The following is a 22,274-nucleotide window of genomic DNA, read 5'->3' on the forward strand; positions in this document are numbered from 1 at the left end:
TTTCGCGCTGTGGCCTCGACGCTACTTCAGACTACAGTTTTCACGCGATTTATACACGGAACAGATTCCTGGCGGCTCCGGTCAATCACAGGGTTAACGATTAAACGCATGGCTGGTTCATCTCAGTTGAGAGAACTACCGCTATTGACAGGCTGACGGAATCTCGCCTGGTCCTGAGATCAGAGGAATTACCCTGAGGAAACCGGAAACCGGAAAACTTAAAACAGCTATACTGGACTACGGAGACTCCCAAACTACAGTAGCTACAATCTGCTGGTAAAAGAAATATAGCTGCGAAGATATCGCCATCCGGCTCCAGCACTCTGTGATAAAATTGTGATACCACATGCCGAGCATTCATTGGTTCGTATTTAAAGCTTATCGCTATCTCGGTTACCTCGTATTGATATGTGTGAAATGTACGTAATAAGAAAATGTCGAGATCATGGACGGTACAGACAATGCTGTAAAAAGGGAATATGAAAAATATCGAAATTAACAAGTGGTATGGTCGCCGTCACGTGACACCTTCGAGCTTGAAACGTGTCGTTCGATTTCGTGCTTATGCAGCTAATCTTTTCGATTCGTTTACTCAACTGTGCTTCGCTTGGCTCACTTATCGTGCACATGACACTCAAGTCCACTGGCTACATGTGCCGAGACACGTGGCGAACCTCGAACAGCTGTTAAAACCCCGATTTCGTAACACGTTGATGTTAGTAACGTTACTGTGACGATTCGTATTCAGGCAAAAGTCGCATTTCGAGAGTCTAGGATTGTCTGGCATTCAGAAATGGCAGCTATGAAATAAGACACTTGTGTTTTCTAATCTGAGCTTCTTCAAAGGCATTTGAAACTTAAAAATAGAGAAATTCTTGTAACGATTTGTTGCGATAACGATAACAATGTGAAACTCGTGATTTTGTTACGTGTCATTGCTCCGACGCTACGTTTCCACGATTTTTTTTTATTCCACATTGGATAGCGCGAAATATTTCAGACCAGTTGAAATCCGCATTATCGTATCGTTTTCATTTCGAAATTTCTTTCATTCATTCATTCATGCCATCTGGTTCAGAATTTGCCGAATTGTGAGGTTGAAGTTTGTGAAATTGATACAACGATCTGTGTTTGAGGAAAAATTCAACACCTGATTTCAGGTTCAGGTAACAAAAAACGTTTCAAGTCTATAATTTAAAAAGCATTGGAATCATTAGAATTTCACGGAATCGAAAGAAAATTGCATAACAAAGATAATTGTAAATAACTCTAAGCAACCGAGCATTTTTTTCATATTTTGTCGTTTTAATCATTACTCAACAATCGTACGAAAGATGAAATTTTTCGACAAATTTTTAGGAGAACAAAACAAGCCATTCTCAAATTTGATTTCGACCAGCGTTGGAGATTATTTAGAAGAAATTCTTTCCTGCAGATTACTTGAGTTCAATTTTTAAACTGCTTTATTCAATTATATATTCATAACAAAAATAGAAGCAACTAATTGTCTAAAAATGGAATATCTACTGAAAATTTATTGACAGAGAAACAGAGCTAGATATAGTTCTTGCTAGATCTTGCTAGATATAGTTCTGCCCACATCATCGTCAGAAATTGGAAGATACGGAAAACACCTTGAATCAATTGATTGCTCCTAGACTAATTGGTTCTATTTATAAAAAACCATTCAGTCTTTTTCACTTTCGAATTCCGGGTGAAACTAAACTCAATATTTTTTTTAACGATAATTTTCGTTACATGTTACGTCATTTATTCTGGCTTGCTTTGATCTCATCCGTTTTTCTGCGTCTGAAAAAGTGGGCGGAGAATCGAGAGTAACCCCTTCAATAGTTACGTCGCGTGTAATGAATCACCGTAAAACCGTCTCTTTGGGACTCGTGTCACACACAAAGTCTCTAAAACTTGATAAATCCACCCTTCGATTACTTTGAGAAACTTTATTAAACTTTATTCCCTCGTGAGGTGATCTGTCGGTACTGTTTCAATCATTGGTGACTTTCCGATGTTCAAACTTCATTCGGACGAAGACAACTACGTTTTTCATTGCCTTATATTCGACACTTCATTTCTTGAGCTGAATCTTATTTCGCATGAGAAACTCGTGCATCATCAACGAGTCTGTTGATCCAGCTTGTTTTTTTCCTCATATCTCGACTCTGTGGACGCAAACACATGACGTCGTCGTCCGGAGTTTGTTGGTCGCCATTTTTATGCTTAGAATATCGTACATTTAAGTACGCAGAGAAATGACTGTGGCGAGTTATTTTTCTTAACGTTTATCAGCACATGTCCATGCAGATACGAGATACGAAGAGTATAAATGGAGTCGGTTCAATGACCTCGAAATTAATTCGAAACGAGTCGACAGTTAAGAGTGGAAAATTCCTCGCGCAATTCGTTTCACATATGCAAGTGTAACTCGCGTTTATTTAAAATCGTAATCTGAACGTTGCGTTGAGATAAAAGATTCAACAACGTTTGATTCGGCATCACGTTCGGACCAGAAAGCCTGAAACTAATAATTTCGAAGCTTCCATTTCATCGACAAAAATCAGGTGTCAATTCCCATAATGCATTGTCTGTACGGTCTTGTGTCATTTTCACCAATGATCGTGAGAGGCTGATTTTATTCGACCGTAATTTTCCTGTCGATGATAACTTTTGGATACTCAAGTGTGCATGCATTTTGATTAAGTTGAAGTTGGTAACGTTGCTTTAACGATGCAAGTTTAAATAAATCGTCTGAAAATCAGATAATAAATGGTAAGGAAAAAAACATGTTCAAATTTTGAAAAGGCAACTCTTCAAAATAGTACAACGATTTTCGTTAACGTTAACGTCACCAACTTCAACATGATTAATTTATTTTAGTCTAATACTTACTTGTTACCTTATCTTCTATTACCGAGTTCATTATCGTCGTTCTTCACGTTGACCTTTTTCACTTTTTTGTTCAAACATCGATACGTTACCGCAGATCAGATGCTCTGAATTGAGTAAAAAATGGATGTCTACGATTTGTCGCTTACGGTATTTCACCGACACCGTTGTGTTTTTAGCAACTTTTGAGGGGGCATCGAACTACATCCTGTTCAAATATCGCCACGAGTTATACAAAGAAGTACGTGGAACTTGCGTCAGACATTTTCATTCAACTTTCATTGAAACCTTTTCACCATTCAAAGGCGTGAGATTTTTTAGGAGCGTTTATTCAAACGATAAATTATACGCCACGTAGGTACGTATGGAAAAATTAATTTCCACGATCTGGTTTCGGATGATGTTTTCCCACAACTAAAATAACCATCGTGTCGATGCATAAGCTTAGAAATAAATCGAAACTGACTATTTTATCGAACTTTTCGCGGCGACAAAATTCTACGTAATCAAAGAATATCAGCGAAACGTTGACCATCACGTTGACATCAATCAAGCACGTGACGTGTCAGGAAACTGGAATACAGGGTGTCCAGTATTCATGGAAATTATGGAATCAGGGAATTGTTAGAGAATTTGATATCCCCCGGAAAAAATCTGGAAATCTCAGGGAATTTCATTTCGTATCTGGAATATACTAACCCTCATCCTAGGTTCATAAAAATTTAGCCATTTGGTGAGAAATAAAAATTTTCTTTCAACTTTCAGGCAATTGTCATGACTTTTTAAAAATTTTACGTGTCAGTGAATTCTTACAAATTCGTCTCACAATGAGCTGTGCTGTAATCAAATATAGAATATTCTTGTTCGAATGAATATAGCATTTTTCATTTATTGTTTGCACGAGAACAAAAAACTGGATAAATAATGATTCGTGTCTAAAAAACCTGGAATTCACAGGAAATTACTTTTTCACAAATAACTGGACATCCCGGTAATACCTACGAATACATACACACACTTTTAACCTCTCGCCCAAAGCCGGCTTAGGTATATTCATACCATCTTCCACTCGTGATTTTGCAGCAGCTGCACTTCCAATGCATGTAATCGCGTGCAGCGAGCACCTTGCACACAGATTTTTTTTCCACCTGATGAAGTAAAGTATCCCCGGAGTTTTGAGGCTCTTTTTGTTACATCCCGACAGTGTAGTTTAATAATTGCAGCAGTTATCCTCTAGAATTCCGTAAAGGAATGTCTACAGCTATAGAGTGAAAGCCTTAATTAATGCGAATAGGTGGTGAGATAGAAAAAAGTACGAATACATCCAATTTTTCTGAAAACTACAAATCAAAGAAATCATCATCTATAACGGATTGCTATAAAATCACTGACATTATCACGCAGTAGTCGTCACCTGTTTATTGCTTTTCTGATGCTATCAGACCGGAGATGCTGTCGATGCTTGTTTGAAATTGAATTATTAATTTATCAAACTCGAATGTAACGAAGATGGAAGCTGGTAAGGTTGTTGTAACGGTTCACGCTTCGACAAAAATTAATAAATAAATTATAACAAGGACATACTTGTTCAACTTATACCTCAGTCACTGTAAAATTGCAAAACTGTAATCCCCTCCCCCCCCCCCCCCACACCTATATTTCGTTACGTTAATATTACTAACTTCAGCCTCTTCGAATGTAGCATCTCGATTCCAACGCGCTGTGGGAGTAGAATAAATAAACGGAGTGAAACACGTGGCAAAAGAATCGAGGCAAGAAGGAAAGCGCGGGTAATTCAAAATCGAGATTCAAGCTACTATGCAGTACGTAATTTCCGAGACCTTTGACGGGATATCGATTCGGGCAGCGAAAGCTATTGTGTTATACCGGTGAAGAAGAAGAAGAAAAAGAGGAAAGAGAAGGAGAAGGAGAAGGAGAAGGAGAAGGGGCCGATAACGCTTATCCGCTTATCTAATTTTCGGGTTATGGTAAAGCTAACGCGAGCCTCGTGCCTGGACTCTGAAAAGAGCCACGCGAGCTTCGGCTGCTGCTCCTGTTCCTGTTCCTGCTCCTGCTGCTGCTGCTGCTTCAGGCTCTAACACCGAACCGAAGTCGTTCGTTCTCCAGGAAGTGACAGCCCCGTACCCGGTTACTGCGTCGTTATCTTGAGAAGAATTTTTCCCTTGACTTCAAGATAAAATTCGTATTTTTTTCCACTCCTTCTCTCTCCTCCGTTTACTTTTCTTTACCTTACTTTCATTTCGTTTCCTTTCCAAGTTACAATCGTGCAACGCTACGATCTACAGGCGGGGGAATCGATGACCAAACTCAATTATGATAAGGTTCATTAGATAATAGTCACGTAATTTGATGCGGAGAAAAATATTGAAAAGCATCGATTTTTTTTTTTTTTTTTTTTTTTCTTACTTATTTATTTTTTTTTTGTTTTTTGTGCGAAATTCTCTGGTGATCTATAATATCAAACGATTTTCTGAATTTAAAATTGAACTAAGCAAAAGTAATTGTTTGAAAAATATCTTCAACGATGTTATTTGCATCAATTGAAATAGAAATGAATTTGAGCAAATTCTAATTTCGCAAGCTAAGATATATAGAATTTCAGAAAGGTTCGATAATTAGAATATTAATGAAATAATCAAACTCTGTGGTGTTTACCACAGATATCTTCACAGATCGTCCGAATGCAAATTTCAGAAACAGTTGGCTCGAGATAAATGGTTGAAAATTTTTTTTTTTTCAACTTTTTCCTTATTTTTTGTGTTTTCCATCTGAGGGGATATCCTTTGACCTTATAATCCAACTTGATTAACTTCCGTTTTACCGTTTCAGTCTTTCTTATTTCTTCCTGGTTCTTTGGTTTGAACATTTCTTCAATTGTTAAATATTTATTCACCTGACGAATCATTTACGCAGCAGCTATCGTGCGTTGCGAGCTTTATCATGTTTTTTCACTTTTTCTCTGTCCACGCATTCGCGGATTATTATTACGCCGATATCGTGTATCCGGTGCACAACGAATCCAGTCGAACGATTTGAACAATTCGAACTCGTGGTTGCTGGGATTTTTATTATCTCGCGTTGCTTTTATCTTCGTTCTGATGGGCTCGGATTTCGATACCGTCCGCACGATTTTCGATACCGTATTGACGTCAGCGGAACGAGATTTATTCGAGGTGCGCCTGATGGCTTTGTGCTGACTTAGCTAAATACAAACACAAATACCTAACGATTTTATGTACAACGAACTCGATACACAACGACACTTCCTATTTCACCTCGATTTCACCAATGAAACAACGTATTTTGGATTTTCCACGCCGGTGTCGATTAATTATCTCTATAAGAATGACGTTAGTGACGTTGCTCTAACGATGCATATTTAAGGAAAATCGTTAATTGCATCTTTGGGAATTTCCGAGACTTAGTAAGCCGTTATAAACAGAATATGCATTAATTTTGAAAAGCCAACCCCTTGAAAGTCACTTATAAATTGCCAAGTAATGTTGATTTTTTATCCTGAAGTTTCGTTACGTTAACGTTACTAACTTCAGCCTGATGCTTTAAGACTCTCTTCCAGAAGTGTTAATTTGAATAAGTCAAGTCGATTTTAACCAATTTGAAAATATACTTTGAAAGATAAAAAAATTAGTCGTTAAATATGGAAATAATTTTCAATTTTCACATTCTATAATCACAAAACTTTACATTCTTACTTGCAACTGGTTGAAGAAGAGAAAATGAGGAGAAAAATCGATAATACTGTAATTATAATAACGATTTTTTTTACAATTTAATATTATTTTGAAAACAAACGGTCAGACACAAGGTTTTATTTATTTATTTATATATATAGATTTGGAAGTTAGAGCTTTTCTCAAAGCTTCGAAGATGACGTTTTCGCAGCTTCTTCTTGATCGCCGATACTAATTTGGAAGTAATCGCGTAAGGCGGACTGCGCAGCTTGTATGCAACGCGTATATATATATATAATATAATATAATATAATACGGCTCTCTTATGAAAGCGTCGTTTCATGCAAATCAAAGAGGCTTCTTTTGCCCCCGGCCGATTTATGGTTATTCTACCAAACGGACGCTGCAATCTATAACGCCCCGACGCCCCTGAATTCTTCCGGGCGACTCCCTGACGTAGTTTTTTACCTTTTGTTTTTTTTTTCCGCAATTTCTTTTCTTTTTTCTCCCACCTCCCCCACCTTCTTCTTTTTTTCCCATATTCATTTTACTTCCTCCTTTTTTTCTCCAAGCCCATGGACTATAACATAGCAAATCATATATTTACGACCCTTACGATCTTGCGATAAACGCTTTTAAGATATACGATTCAACCGACTTTGAATCGCTCGATATATATCGATTGATTGCATTTTCTTATTCTTTTCGACTCGTATTTTCTGCGCCTAAAATCACTCCGACAGGATTCTAAAAAATTTTGACTTGATCCCGAAAGTAAGAGAGAAAGAAAAAAAAAAAAAAAAAAAACAACAACTACAACACTTTTTCCATTCACTACAAATACTGCAAGCTCTGAGCAAAGAAATTACACTTAAAGGTACAAGATTCAACTTTAAAATAATTTCGCACGCTTTTCTCCAAAGTCAAGGTAATGGTTGCCTTTGACATATTAACAAATTACATTCGCATTACGTATGCTGTTGACACTTGTCCTAATCTCAACGAAAAAAAAAAAAATTGTTCAAACCGTTTTTCCGTTTCGCGTTCACCCCGATATATTTTTTTTTTACTTTTTTTTATATATTATTATTATTTCACTTGCAATTTCACCAACTCCTATATATATATATATATATATATATATATATCCACGTAGACGGGTAATTTTTGCTAATAGAGGAAAGAGGAGAAAAGAATGTCTTCTTCGCATATAACGTATATATATATACCTAACATTCTTTTTGCCGGTCCAGCGAATCTTTTTATTATATCTCGAGACGTTATAACGTTGATTTTTATCACAATATTTCACTTTTATTATGTTCTCCCCTAATTCGCCACCGACATGGACATTGCGATTATACCGCGGTCCTCTATATTATATAGTAGCCCGTTTCTCGGCTGTGGAGCCGACCAAGGAACAGAACTGATAAGCCTTCGAATGACGTACAAATCTTTTATTCATGGTGCGTTCGACAGTCTCGTCTCGTCTCGTCTCGTAGACGCTGTGAGGGGTGTATAAGTCTGCATTTAGTCTGGTAACGCGATCCAGACAAAACTTACTGTCCTCCTTCTCTCGTCCTTCTCCTTTTCTCTCAACGTCCCGGGCTAGACTCGAAAATCAAAAGACATTAGCATTCCTTCTCCCGAAAGCTTCCTGAATAATTATATTCAATTTTATCGCCCGCTTTGTGTTTTAGCTAACGTCGAAAAGAGATAATAAAAGAATGAAAGTCTCGTCACAGGCGTGGCTATAGATAATTTTTAATTACACTTGCCTACTGGTTTGCATATCAAATTTGTTTGATTCCTTCCTCCCCCACCCCCCCCCCATTTCCTTTTTTTGGTATTTGTGTTTTTTTTTTCATCCGTATCCCGTTTACGTCGGTAAAATATTATTTATCGGATGCAAAGTGCATAAATATACGATACACACTGTTTTTTGTTTTCCACCCACAATTCATTCGGCCTCCCGAATGTGGGTTAGTCGTACTTGCTCCGGATGACGTATAAGAGGAATGAAATTCACCCGAAACAAGGGTGAATGCGATTTACATGAGAATTGGCTTGCAGGATATTTTTTTATCCCCGAGTTCAAAGTCCCTTCGGTAAAATTATTAAATCATCACAGTAGCGAGCTGGTGTGATGAACAAAAATGAGATATTGATTACCTAACTTTACTCAAATCCAGCATTATAGAGTCCTTAAATTATAATTAGCAGGTTGTATTGGTGAGAAAATAATACAATAATAATTGATTTGCTGTTGAAATGATTATTAGAAAAGATTTTTCAATTTTAATATCTCATAGTTGAAATCAATGCATAAACGGTACGAGTGAACAGATTTTATTTCAGATAAATACATTTATATTTTTATTTAGATTTTTATACAGATTTTAAATCAGCATTTCTTAGATAATAATTTTAATTACTAGATAATGATTATAAGGTGAGTTTATACAATGTGATGAATAATAATTTTCAATCAGTGGAGATTGTTCTATTACTATTTTTTACAAACAAAAGAATTACGCGCAGCGCTAATTGGAAGAAGATAGAGACCGTATAACAATGTAGTATATATAAACATGTAGGGAGAGTAGGATTAACGATCATCTTCGAGACGAGTGTTGCGTCGAAAATGAAGATAAGAAAGTTTGCAAAGCCGTTACCCTTTCTTCAATGCCCTACCCCTGAAACGCTTCTCATTCGAACTAGCAGACGGCTAGAAGGAACAAACCGACCAACTAACTCACCTTGTATATATATTCTAACATTTTGCTTTCATTCTGCGACTCGCGATTGCCATTCGAAAAGTTTACCACTTGAATTTTCGTTTTGTTCCGAAGAAAGAGGGCTGCACCCTGAATAGTCAATTGCAGCACGTCATCCTTCCTTATTTCCTTCCTTTTCTCGTACCTACATCTACCTGGTGTACCAATTTTAACAGGAAACACGATACTGCGTATAAACTGTCGTCGATTTTCTTCTATCTATATTCTGTGTACGGATTTGAAAAGAAAAGTTTCTTTCAAATTGAATTAGATAAAAATTCTTTGATTTCTGCTGAACTTAGTCGATTTTTTCGCAAATCTAATACAAGGAATTGAGTTTTATCGTTTAATAAACGTATAACGAAATTGATTCGTCTGATTTGACGCAAGCGTGTGGTTATGTGCAAATTCTGGATAAACGTTGGCTTTGCGTCGTGTATGCGTGTGTGAGGGAAGGTTGAATTCTGGTAGAAATGATTCAAGGGGGCGGAAACGAGGCAGGCGGTCTCGTGAAAAGCTGCAATCAAACTTTAAAAGCTTTTTAAGTAGCGAGTAATTCTACCGCATGAGAACACAGCGACGTATGTGCGCGGTATTCGAAAAAAAAAAGTCAAGAATCCACAGGGTGGCTCGATAAAACGATCGTTTCCGTCCTCAACTTCCGGAACGCAGTTCGAGCTTAAAAAAACTCGATTTTCATACTGTGCTGCTATTGCCACAGCAGCGTTTCTTGGGGAAATAAGAAAGATGAATATAACGAGGGTTTCAGAATGCTTATAAGCAGCTCCGTCGTTGAATGTAAATAATTAATACGTTAACTTAAGTCATTAACACGTAATTGCTGAGCGAGCGACGAGCTCGCTGCTCCCGAACAGACACACCTGCTACTCGCTAAACGGGTCTATAGCTACTATAAAACGTAAAACCAACCTAGAGAGAGAGAGAGAGAGAGCTTATACGCCTTACCCAACATTCCATGAACCCTCTCGACCCGCCAAAATCAACCCTTAACCGTGTAACTGTTTCAGAGATTCATGTTTGTGTAAGGCAGATTCATCTGGAACCGTGAATATCTTTTTCGAAACTTGCTATAAGGGTTATAATCGAAAATTCAGATGCATTCGAATGTATTATGTAATCATTTCATGGAAAATAATTGATAGATAAAATTCGATCATCGATTAAAATTTATTTTTTAATCATTCGTCTTCAACAATTTAATTATATATCCCAAATTATTCCCCTTTTTGCAATCATCATTCAATTTTCATTATCAGGGTATTAATTAGCTTCAGGAAAAAATCCTGTAATATTATATGAAGAAAAATGTTGTACATTCGTTTTTGAAAAAAAAAGAAAGAAATATGTCTTCATTATACACAATTGTGAATTGTGTGTCAGAAAAATTATATTTAAATCTTGCGATAATTTATCGATTTCTTTCTTTCATCGCGGAAATACTGTGTAAATCGATGGATAATAATTTCGCATAATATCGAAAAAATGATTATTTCACCGTAAGAGAATCCTAAAAATTAATTTGCGAATTTTATCTTTAAAAATAATTCAACGTTTACGTTCTTACCGTAACGTGAAACTGACCCATGGAAATGGCATGAACCGCATACACTCGGTATATTTTCTTATCTCGTGTTATTCTTGAACCGTTTATATATGTCGGTTATCCTGTAGCTCTGAATTCTTTACCACATCGCGTTCGTAAAGCACGTAAAACTTTGTACAAGAGAAAAAGGATACAAATGTTTAAAAAAAAAATTGTACAAAGTAGAAACGGGTTTTGCTGAAAAAGATTCGAGGCATGGCTGGGTTTTTACCTCACCTGCCTTATATTTGGATAAAGAAATTATGCAGCACGAGGTTAAACCGAAGGTTGCGACAGGTTACGTCTTAAAGAAGGATCCGACGATATACGTACGTTTGGTAATAATTTCAACCCGAGCACGTAACCACGTTTCAATGTTTTACGTGGCTTTTCCTCCCTTCAGGAAACCCAAAAACGGCAGCCTGACCTTTCAATTATCATTTTTCCCCTTTTCGACCTTTCGCTTCTCTCCTTTCCTTCACAATCCTCCGGCAATGAAATTATTCAGTTCACGTCGTTCGCCGATCTTTGCTACGTACGTACATCTCGTTTTCTCACCGTCCTCGATCACATTTTTTTACTTTCAATCAACGATATCCAACCTATTTCACTCTCGAATACATCTTAATGAATTCCACAGAAGTTCCCATCTTCGACTGAAATAGGCTCGTATTCGAATAATTTTCGGTTTTCAAGTGCACTGCGTGATAGAAAAAACATTTCATTCAATCGACGTTGAAGAGTAAAATTTTCATACAATAAAAGGCTGGTGATATCTAATTTGAAAAAAAGTAAATCGAGATTCAAAAAGCTAAATTACGGAATTGTCAAAATAAATGTGGAAAGACATATTTCAACTTTTTGATTTTTCGACTTTTACATTTTGGAATTGTAACTCTTCAGTACTAAACAAACATTCTATTTTTTAACCCAAAATTATTCATCGTTAAACTTATATATGCATAATATTACATCCTGCAAAATTGAAGTGTTAAAATAAATACTTTTGAACTCGAAAAACTACCAATTCACCAAATTCTATCTAACTATCTTCAAAGATAACAAGTATAAGAGGAATTATCCTTTCCAATCTGCCGAAATTTATTGATCGATACCCTAATTCAATTCGAAAAAAATTTCATCGTTATAGTTGTCGAAAAAATTGTATCTGCAGATACAAGTATCTGAAAATAGAATCCTCGCGTTATTTGTTCTTACGAATCATTTCCAACCTCTATCCAATTTCCAGTTGGACCCGTATCTCAGTCGGAGGTCTCGTTTCAATGGATTCCAGTCCGCACCTCCTGTTCAGATACGCCCTCTGTAGTCCTCTTTGTTTGAATAAAACGGTAAAAAGTAGACGGCAGGCTTCGGGTTATTCCCTGCGTTATCTGCATCCGCAATCTGTCGTTTCATTTAGGTATGTACCTACTCCGAGAGAGATAGAAGTGAGCATTATTGTGTACAGCAGCGAGATCCGGATCGATATCACACTGGTTTCAACAAGCTTCGTCAATTCATCGTCGAGGATTTTTTCCCCGTCAGACTTTCACCCTGGACGACTCAATTTACGTCCGTTATCATTTTCAATCGTCATGACGACCGACGCTTCGTGTCTCTGACACCGGCTTTGACGCTCCTCATCCACTCTCGATACTCCTGATCGTACGTTTCGTGTCCGAATCGTGTATTAACAATATTGATTTAACGCTTATTCGTCGGGTTTGATTTTCCAATCTTCCATTCGACCGTAAAGAGAAAGGGTGAAAACATCAGGAAATGTGCCGTATTTCTGCTGCAACGGCTTTCACCTGACAACAAGAATCAGTCACACTCGCTGAACTTTGACCTGCTTTGTCATTTGGGATGAAATTTTCGTTAAACTAGTTTTGCAGAATATCAGGATTCTCAGTAGTCGGTATATATATATATATATAAGAGACACCCGGTATTACAATTATGCTGCGGCTATATTCTCACCGCAGACGAAATCGACATTTTTCTCGAATCATTGGGTACTTTTTATCCTCTAGGTGAAATGAAAATGCGACGATGATCTTCAGAGATGGGCGAAAAATCTTGTGTGAAATCGTTGCAGCGAAATTTGATGGTGAAACTTTTTTTTTATTCACGTAAATCGAGAATTTATTATTTAACCGACGGCACTTTTGGGAGTAGAGACGCGGAGGAGGGTGAGGAGAAAATATTTCAGCCTATGAAAACATGTCTCAACTGCGAGTTTTACACTCTGCCGTCTGCATATGAAAGCACTCTTGCGAATAAGTTTTATTCCCAATTTCTCACCGAGGGAAAAACTCTGTCAACAGTCTTGTATACAGGATTCGAAATGAGAGGAAAGAGGAGTGAAAAAAGTATTTTTATTAAACTATAATTTCGCTCCTACACGGTGAAAAGCAATTCATTAAACACGCAAAATTCTGCCTGTTGCAAAAAAAAAAAAAAAAAAAAAAACTTTTTCACCGAGGCTATATTAATACTAAATAATTTCCCGATGAAGCGAATTATTCTTTTCACCATATTATACGTGTAGGTATAATATGTTGCGGTAAAGTAAGTGTTTTTCTTTAGTGAAGCGAAGTAAAGTGAGTGAAGTGAAGCGAAGGGTGGATATAAGCAAAGTTTTTCCTACGAGCGAGAGTTTACCTACCCGCGAAACCGGAAACTCTCATATTTCGCCCGGGTTTTCAGCTCCCCAAAGGGACAGGGGCGGGGAAAATAAAGTGGTTGACAATCCAGTCGGGAAGTTTTTACCGTGAAGGATGACGCGTGTAGAGAGACTCGTGGCCTAAAATTACCTAGGAATTCAATTGGGTCTTGTATGAGCTTTGGGAATATATACCGCCCAGTCCCCGACAATTTTTCACGCAACTCTATTCGCGAAACGAGAAGAGATTGTCCCTTTCGATCCTTGGTAAATCCGATCCATCTTATTATGTCTGATTCAAAAATCTGTTGCTCTAAAACGTTCGTTTTACCTTGAATATTGCATGAAATTGCCAAAGTTTTACGGAGTTACGATACTGACGCTGCATCGCTGTTGCATAACCCATTAGCACTTTGTAATTGTTATATATAGGTCAAAACTAAAGTTGAAATTGATATTGTTATATAAAAATGAAACCTTCGATGACAAAACTTTTTTTACTGAGACGTGATTCGAATTTTTATTTTAGGTTTCGATATTAGTCGTTGCTAGTACTTTTATAAAGTATTTTTTGATTAACCACGGTTCAAAATTAATGAATTTAAAATGTGCTGATGCCTTAGAATTAATACAATAAATAGACCTTGACCGGGAACCATGAAAGATGGGTCGAAGTGATCCGAAATCTAGTAAGACGGCTGAAGCTGCGGAAGGAGAAAAAGAAGACTCGGAAAAAGGAATAAAGAAAGGAGAAGCATCGAGAAAGAGAGTGAAAAAAGGAGTCTGAGAATCCTGGGCACGACCATCCTGCGGGTCCTGCTTCTGTCCTTCTGTGTTCCGTTCAGGAACGTGGAATCAATCACTGTTAAACGTAATCTATCACGTGCCAATCTAACGAAAAGACGGCTATCGAGATTTCAAGACTTATAAGCGTCAAATTTCGATGATTGATGATCAGTAAAGAGCGGATGGAAGAGCTGCAGCAGGTTCGTTGAGATATTTCGTTCAAATATTGAACCCGAGTCGGAGAGCCGCGTGTAAGTCGTTCCATCCGATGGAAAATGATGAAACGAAAACGCCGCCGCCGACGTGCGATTCACCCTAAAAAGTCGCGTCGAGCAACACTTTTCTCCTATGCCAATTGGCTGTGTCCTTAAGGGATTACTTTATCATCGAAATAACTATGGATCAGGCCACCAACAGCGGTAGAGTGAAAAAAGAATCAATTTCTGTTACACCAACGACGACCAGAGTTTCGCGCTTATTATAAATGCGGAGACAAAAGGAGATCATTAATCATCTTCTCGTTGGCGACATCGAAGAATGTTTTGTCCCCCTAATAAATGTTGCACGAGGTTTGTTGGGGTCAGGACCCCCTGTCGGGATCCTGCATATTGTCCCTTTCGGATACGCGCCTCTGCCCTCGACGTCCTTGTGTACCTGTCTCGATCCTAAACGATTATTCCTCCGGGACTTTCGAGCTCTCTATAGATATATATGTCTCCTTTGAGGATTTTTCGAAATTCATGTTCAAGACGCTACAACATTCCTGGGAGAGGAGTTACACGTGTCCTTTCACTCCCCCTCCACCGCGTACGGTGCATGTGTAACCTAAGATACGAAGCCTGTATTCGTGGATGTATAATATGTATATATATATATATATATATATATATATATAGTCACTTTCTTCCTCGGAGAGCAACCTCTTCGCATTATATAATAAAGAACAGCAACGGGACCTCCGGACCCGCCGAGCATTTATTACCCTCATTTTCCATCCCCGCTTTTCCTCGACGAATTTCTACACGTTTTAAACCAACTCCACATGTCGATTTCATCTGCTCTTCAATTGTGCGAGCACATTTGTTCACTCCAGACACTCGTTTTCATCCTCTCATGCATTTATCACGGTACGATCTTTATATTATCGAGGCTACTACCTTAGGCCGAGTTTCATCCCTTTAGACGATGTTTTACGGTTTCGTTTGTGCAGATATGTAGAAAATCCCGGACGCATACTTACATGGCCGTTAGTTAGTCTTCGAGGTATGAAACACCGGCGTAATCTCACCAAGTGGATTATCACTACTACTAATCTACCAGCTTTATTTCGGTCTCCAACTGAGACCTCTGTGTCCCAGGATCGAGGATTAATATTGACAATGACAAACTGAAACCTTATTCGCAGAGCTGATTGTCATTCATGCATCGTGGATAAATATTTTCACGATCAATGAAGATAATTATAATCTTTCTTGTCGTTTCCGCAACGTGAATAAATATTTTCACGAGAAATGTACGTAAGTAACATCTTATCAACGGTTGAAAGTTTTTTTTCCCTGTTCACAATGACGCTTCGCGATATATACATGTCTGTACAATTATTATTCAACATTGTTGAATCAGCTTGCTGATACACTTTCAAACGTCAATGATGCTATCGATGTTTCCACTTTGGAACAACCGCTCTGGACAAAGACAATGGTTGAGATGGAAGTGGCACATGACGCTAACCACGAATATACAAATGTGGTCGTTTTTTCACGACCATCCCAAATTCCATACTTGAATTTTGAAATTTCAACAATTCATCGCGTCAAGGAGTGCTTTTCTAGTCGACTTCGATGAGTCAATGGAGACGTTGGGTGTAGACGCTGCTAAAACGAGCTAAGGAGGTATCTGGTAGATTACAACAAATAAGGATAGGTCATCGACCTTCACCTACCGAGTTTTTTCTCATTAGTCTGTCTCTGTCTCTGTTGGACTTGTTTGTATACCTATACCTACTCGTACGTCGAAGCAGAGTCCGGTCTCTCTGTGGAGTACGGTGTGACTCGACAAATTCCAATGCCTCTTAACGTCGGGTTATAAAAGCTCGATGGTCATTGCTGACTTTGCAATCATTCAATCTTTAGGCAATTAGATAACCAGCAACAACGATTCGTGCAAAAGGGGTTTTTGTCCAAGGAAACAATCCATCCATCCAATTACGTATGAATGCACTAACGCGTCGAATTTTCTGAAGTAGGTGTATAACGTAATGGCGGAAAATGAAAGCACACGTAAATTTATAGATATAATGACGATATGCTTCGGTCTACCCGAGTAATCATACTTACCCTACGTGCAATTTTTATTGGTTTACTTTCAACCCAGATTCACTTTAATACACTCGGCTTTCCAACGCAGTTTGTACCACTACCGTGCAGCCGTGCTACCTTGCTTAGTCCCGAGAGGTTCACCTCAAGAATTACCCACCTTAAAACTTGAGACTTGAGACTTGAGCCTTCAGCCTTCACCCACCTTCGTTCTTGGGCGCCATCCGCGTGGGTGGCCCATCGGCTCGTTATTAAAACAAGCTTACCTTGGCCGCTTAATAACACCAGCGCAAGCATGAATTTGGGAAGTTCTTTGACGAAGACCTTTAAAAAATTAACCGACCTGAACAACGAATTCCTATCAGTCATCCATTCGACCGCCATGCAGGAGATGAATCGTTTTTTGATCCGATTTTCGGCACAACGTGTAAGGTGCTAAAGCCAGTAATTATCAGTCCCGTCGCTCTGACGCGCGGGTCATAGTTGGCCTTTCATTGCTGAACAAAGTCGAGCAAAATGGAACGAAGTGGGACAAAAAAGGGACAGAGACGACGCGAAGGGCAGATCCTACAATACCGTTTTGTATTACCTATATCGCAGACTCGTCGGCCTAAGGTCAAAGCTCGAGGTTAAAGCACAGCGTCATTCCCTGCAGGCAGACATCACAGAAACACTGGAACTGAGAAATGAGCGGACTAGACGGTTGACAGACACCGTAAGGCAGATCGTAAACTTCCTTCAGGGTTTCGACCAGACGATGCTGGCTTGCTTAATACAATCACTCCGAAGAAAATTTAAGGAGATACTTTGTTTCTACGCTATAAATATTATAAAGAACTGTTTTAATGACGCAGCGATGCAGCGCTACAGGGTATTTAGTTCTACCCAATACCAAGAGAGCTGGAGCTAGAGAATAATGGGAAAAATCTGGACGTTTCTACGTTTCTATGGCAACTTAATAACGCCGTATGAAAATTGGAGTTAAAACGGGCTTTTATTGTATATTATTGCGCGAGTTTACCTACAGAATATAAGTTTTCATCTCATCTCGGTGTGTTCTTCTGAGATTGATACACTTTAACGTAAGAAGATCCTTGGCTTCTGCATGTTCCTCTCTCGTGTTGTTCTAATCTTGTCAAAACCTTGTCGTTCTACGTGTTTGGTTTTTATTTTGGCGCGTTGAATTGTGTATGAAAAAATGTTGGTTCTTAAGAAAGAAGCCTTACCCTGGATATCCTACCACGACACAAGTCGGGTTATCGATCACTAAAAAATTAATCTTTTGCTTTCGGACCTTTTTAGTGATGCACGTACAATTTTTTTTCTTGCTATGAATTTCGCTCGTATTTGAGACTTGGAAGTGAGACAGAGAGAGGAAGAGAGAAATGAACCGTGTTACTGAGAACTTTTCTACCAAAATGTTAGCCTGGTACCAGCCAACAACTTCCACCGGCTGACGCAGCGGTCCCGCCGGGTGTTTACACGTCCATGTCCATTCAGTGGTTACGTGGTCTTCAATGTCTGCGGTTTCAGCAGTTCTACCTGACTTTACGATTGTTCCCAGTAAATTTACGCGGAGATAGTTGACCACTCCGTCAATCCGCAGCTAAAGCCGCCGCCCGCAAGTTCCCAGAAAGCGAATTTGGTAAATTTTAATCTACCGAAATCTGCTTAAATAACGAATTGACTCCTTCTTCGCCTACGCTTCCAAATTCTCAGGCTTATTTATTTCGTTAAAACATTTTCAGGTCCGCCGGTGTGGCAATAACGCAATGATTAGTCATCAAGTCGCTAATGGTCCAGGACTGGTTTAGGTTAGAAAAAATGCTGCGCTTCTCACAGATTGTTTGGAAAGCAACTGGCGTCTTGGGTGTACGCGGTTCTACTTGTGAAAATTTCCTTTTTTATTCTTGAAAAAATGAACTCGATAACTTTCTCACAGTAACACTGTACTGCAGCAGAGAAATGGAGGTAAAAAACATGACCATGTATAACCAACGTTCTGTGAAATATGTTTCCACCCGCGAGACCACCGCCAACCAAAGTACGAACCGGATTTACTGATTGGCCTCTTGGCAAATATCCACCGAACCGTAATTCAAACGAACATTTGTCCACAGCCAGTGGTTTCGACAAATCGTCGACCTTGAACAACGTTACAATCGTCGAAGAAAAAAGAACTTTCAAAACAACAAAAAACATGGACTATAATCACTCCGAATGTCACAGCTGAGCTTATATATATACCACGTCTTTATAATAATGGTTTGAAAATTTCCTGAATCACGCTTCGCCCTCGTCGCTGTAGCCAAGGGTCAGCGCGAATTACCATCGACCCTAACTGCCCATTAAATTATTTCGGAAAAGTGGATAAGACGTTCTTGTTCTCGCTTTTTTTTCTCTAACAAATTGACAGTAATAGAAGTGATCGTACCGAACGGAGAAAGCTTCCCCTTCACCTACGAACTGCTCACATGCGTGACGTAGCTAACCTTTCAGTGTTTCTCGTTGACCTTTCGACGAATTCGACAATGTCTCCGGATAGCATTTGACTCGCGTCCTTGGCTGTCATTCCGAACCGGACATTGAGCAAGGGGAGTACAATCGTGGCGACGAAAGAACGAGATTCAATCAAGTTTTGCAGCGACTATAACCATTCCCTGGAGTCCACTGGGTGTTCCGTTTATTTAGGAAAGAGAATATGGAATCAATATCTCTTTGGTGGTGATTATATATATATATATCTATAAATAAACTCGCCTGTGAATAATTTTCCTCAAGTTCTCTCGATTATGCTTCGCAAGCAACTTCATTATCGGATTTACTTCAACTCGTCTTCCTTATGTCTATTTCTAAGAAACGTTACGCCGCGGGCAGTTTCTTTCTCTCTCTCTCTCTCTATCTCTTCTGGTACTGAAGTCTCGCTCTGTATACTTGTACGAAAAGTTTGACAGTCACAGTTGGCCGGTCAATCTGCGGAGTTGTAACAAAATTGAGAAAGAAGAGAGAGGTTACAGTGGCTGCGTAACACCGGCAAACCTCGTGGTCAGTAGCCGAAGAACATGCGCTGAGGTTGGCTACTAGGCATGAAGAATTCCAGCGCAGTTGTTCTCAGCCCTATTTTCTTTTTCTTCCGTCATCCGGCTCCTTCCGTTGGTCCAGAAAATCATTCTACCGTGTCAAACCCTCATTACTTGACGAACTTGGAAAAACTAACAGAGCGTATCGCGACCACGCTGGTAGTTACATACATATCACCTACCAACTACCTACCTACACTCGAGTCGACGTGTGTTTCGTAAATGGTTTTATTCGCGCGTCATGAAAACCAACGCGAACACAGCAAACACAGATGCTCTGTATTTCAACTCAAGTCACTTCCATGCTTTTGTGTTTAGCACACGTTACTGAGAGAGGGGAAACCGCTTTACACATGTTTTGTTCTCTCACTTTCTCAAATGGTTTGTGCGTGCACGGAACACCGCTTCTTGTTGAAGTTAATTAGCGGTGGGTCAAATCAGATCTTTCATTATACTTCCTGCGGGAACGACTTACGGGTAACCGGAAATGACGATAATGAACTCGGATAATATATTATATCGACGATTCAACTCCTCTATAACGTTGACCCCCCTTTTTCCACAGCTTGGAAGTATCGAATATCCTTCGAGGCGTTTGTGACTAATCCAAGAAACGTCATAACGATTGTTGCTGCTTTGCTGATTGTCACTAATCGTAAGCCAGCCAAGAGATTCTCTCTACTACAAGAAATAAATTTCTGAAAACTGCTCTAGCAGCAAGAACTGCTGTGATAACAACAGGTGGTTGACAAGTGAGTGTCTGTTTTCTTGGCACGTAGGTATAATGTTTGCAATATATCTCATCACCTTGCTGCAGAGTTTCAATTATTCTTATCGCGATATTATTTACCCAGCTTTTCTTTATTCTTTATTTTAATTATAACAATATGAAATCGAGTCTGTAAATTTATCAGTTTATGTGCTATACACACGCGCAGAAACAGATAAAAATTTCATACTTTTCGATTTCTTGTTCAACTATGGGGGTATAGTTTTTTTCACATATCAATCAGTTTGAAACGATTTATTTTGAGAAAATTTTTGAGTTTTATGATTGTTGGAAGCAACTGTGCACGCGAGATTTAACGAATTTAATCAAGTATATAGAAATTTTTTATATTATTTGATGACAATTAATGCTTCTCTAATTATCTAAAAGAAGTGTTATCCAATCAGTATTTTCGATATCTCCAAATTATCAGTACGATAATCATTATATAATAAATCTAACTTCTCAAGATCAGATGTGAAAAATGTTACGATTCTCTCGCACGATATCGTGAAATGACTTATTTTATCATATCGAAGATAAATCATCTATCTTCGTAAGCGTTTCTATCCTATTTCTGGTCTACCCTAACGCTTCAGTCTTAAGTTATGCGCTACTTGTGAATGAGAAATGAATCCTTACAGACAGAAACGCGAATAAGTTCGTCCGGAAGCGTGAAACTCCTTGGCAAACGTTAACCGTTGTGCCAGTCGGCAAAATTGGCGGCCAAAATTCCTGTTTCATAAAAGGAAACGGCACCTGTTGCGGCCTAGAAATGAGGCTGATGCAAAGACTCGCGATTAGCGGACTGCTGTCCGTGATGCTGCTCGTCCTTCTGACCGGAACCTTCGTAACTCGACGAGATCTTGGCACCGTCGTTGATCGAGGCGTTGCACCAGCGGAACAATTACCCGCAAAGGTACACGCCGGATGGGAACAGGACAACGCAGTTCCCGAAGACGAACTCCGAGTGGAAGGCAAGGATGTCCAGAACCAGGATGCTGCACTTGGTCCTTCGGCCGTCGGCCCGGCTCCGGCCCACGTCATCGGACCAGAACCATACAAAATCAAACCGCCGAACCCTCCACTCGACGACGAGACGAACCAACGAAGGGAAAAAGTCAAGGAGGTAGGTGAACGGAAGTGTCCCTGTTTTCTAGGACCTCTTTTCCTAGACAGGTTAGAGGGATTCTAGATGACTAAAATATTTGCACGAGTCCCAAAATCGAACTACCGCGTATTTTACCTCCAGACATTTCAAATTTCCCGCCTTTGCAAAAATTTTTTGTATTGATCCTGCAGCCGACTATCCAATGACAAATTACTTCTCATCGCCAATTTCTCACTGCAACCAGTCACGCAAGGTAAGTATACAAAAATCCTGACACAGTAATTGCTCAATTTACGATCGGCAGAGGAATCTTCGATCCTACTCTTAACGCCTTTTCTATATCATCGCGCTCCTTCTTTGGCTGCGGATTCCCAGTGACGACCATCTTTTTCTTAGCCCTGAGCTAATGATGTGAACTCCATTGGGTAGGTATGTATGTACCTATCTTTCGTATAATTACAGCTTATTTTCTATATACATTGCATACTTGTGTACGAGGCAGCGAAGCACGGAATTCCGGAACATTTACAGACGGGGAAGAAACGAAACTTCAC

The 22,274-nt window shown here is 39.0% G+C and overlaps 1 protein-coding gene and 1 long non-coding RNA gene across 3 annotated transcripts in view; both read left to right on the plus strand.

Annotated features, from left to right (window-relative positions):
* LOC124405358 (mannosyl-oligosaccharide 1,2-alpha-mannosidase IA) overlaps positions 1-22,274 on the plus strand; it is a 251,366-nt gene that overhangs the window by 205,815 nt on the left and 23,277 nt on the right. Inside the window, exon 1 of one of the 2 annotated variants that reach the window (XM_046880199.1) lies at positions 21,254-21,738. The exons of the other annotated variant lie outside the window; for it this stretch is intronic. Coding sequence (XP_046736155.1) covers positions 21,385-21,738 — 354 coding nt within the window. The 5' untranslated portion in view covers positions 21,254-21,384. Of the gene's footprint in view, positions 1-21,253; positions 21,739-22,274 lie in introns of those variants that run through there. 2 annotated transcript variants of the gene reach the window in all.
* LOC124405419 lies at positions 233-21,293 on the plus strand. Its single transcript, XR_006929109.1, has 3 exons — positions 233-363; positions 20,406-20,592; positions 21,258-21,293. It is a non-coding gene; the product is annotated as an uncharacterized LOC124405419 (long non-coding RNA).

Source organism: Diprion similis, chromosome 1, assembly GCF_021155765.1.
Source record: "Diprion similis isolate iyDipSimi1 chromosome 1, iyDipSimi1.1, whole genome shotgun sequence".
NCBI classification, from domain to species: Eukaryota; Metazoa; Arthropoda; class Insecta; order Hymenoptera; family Diprionidae; genus Diprion; species Diprion similis.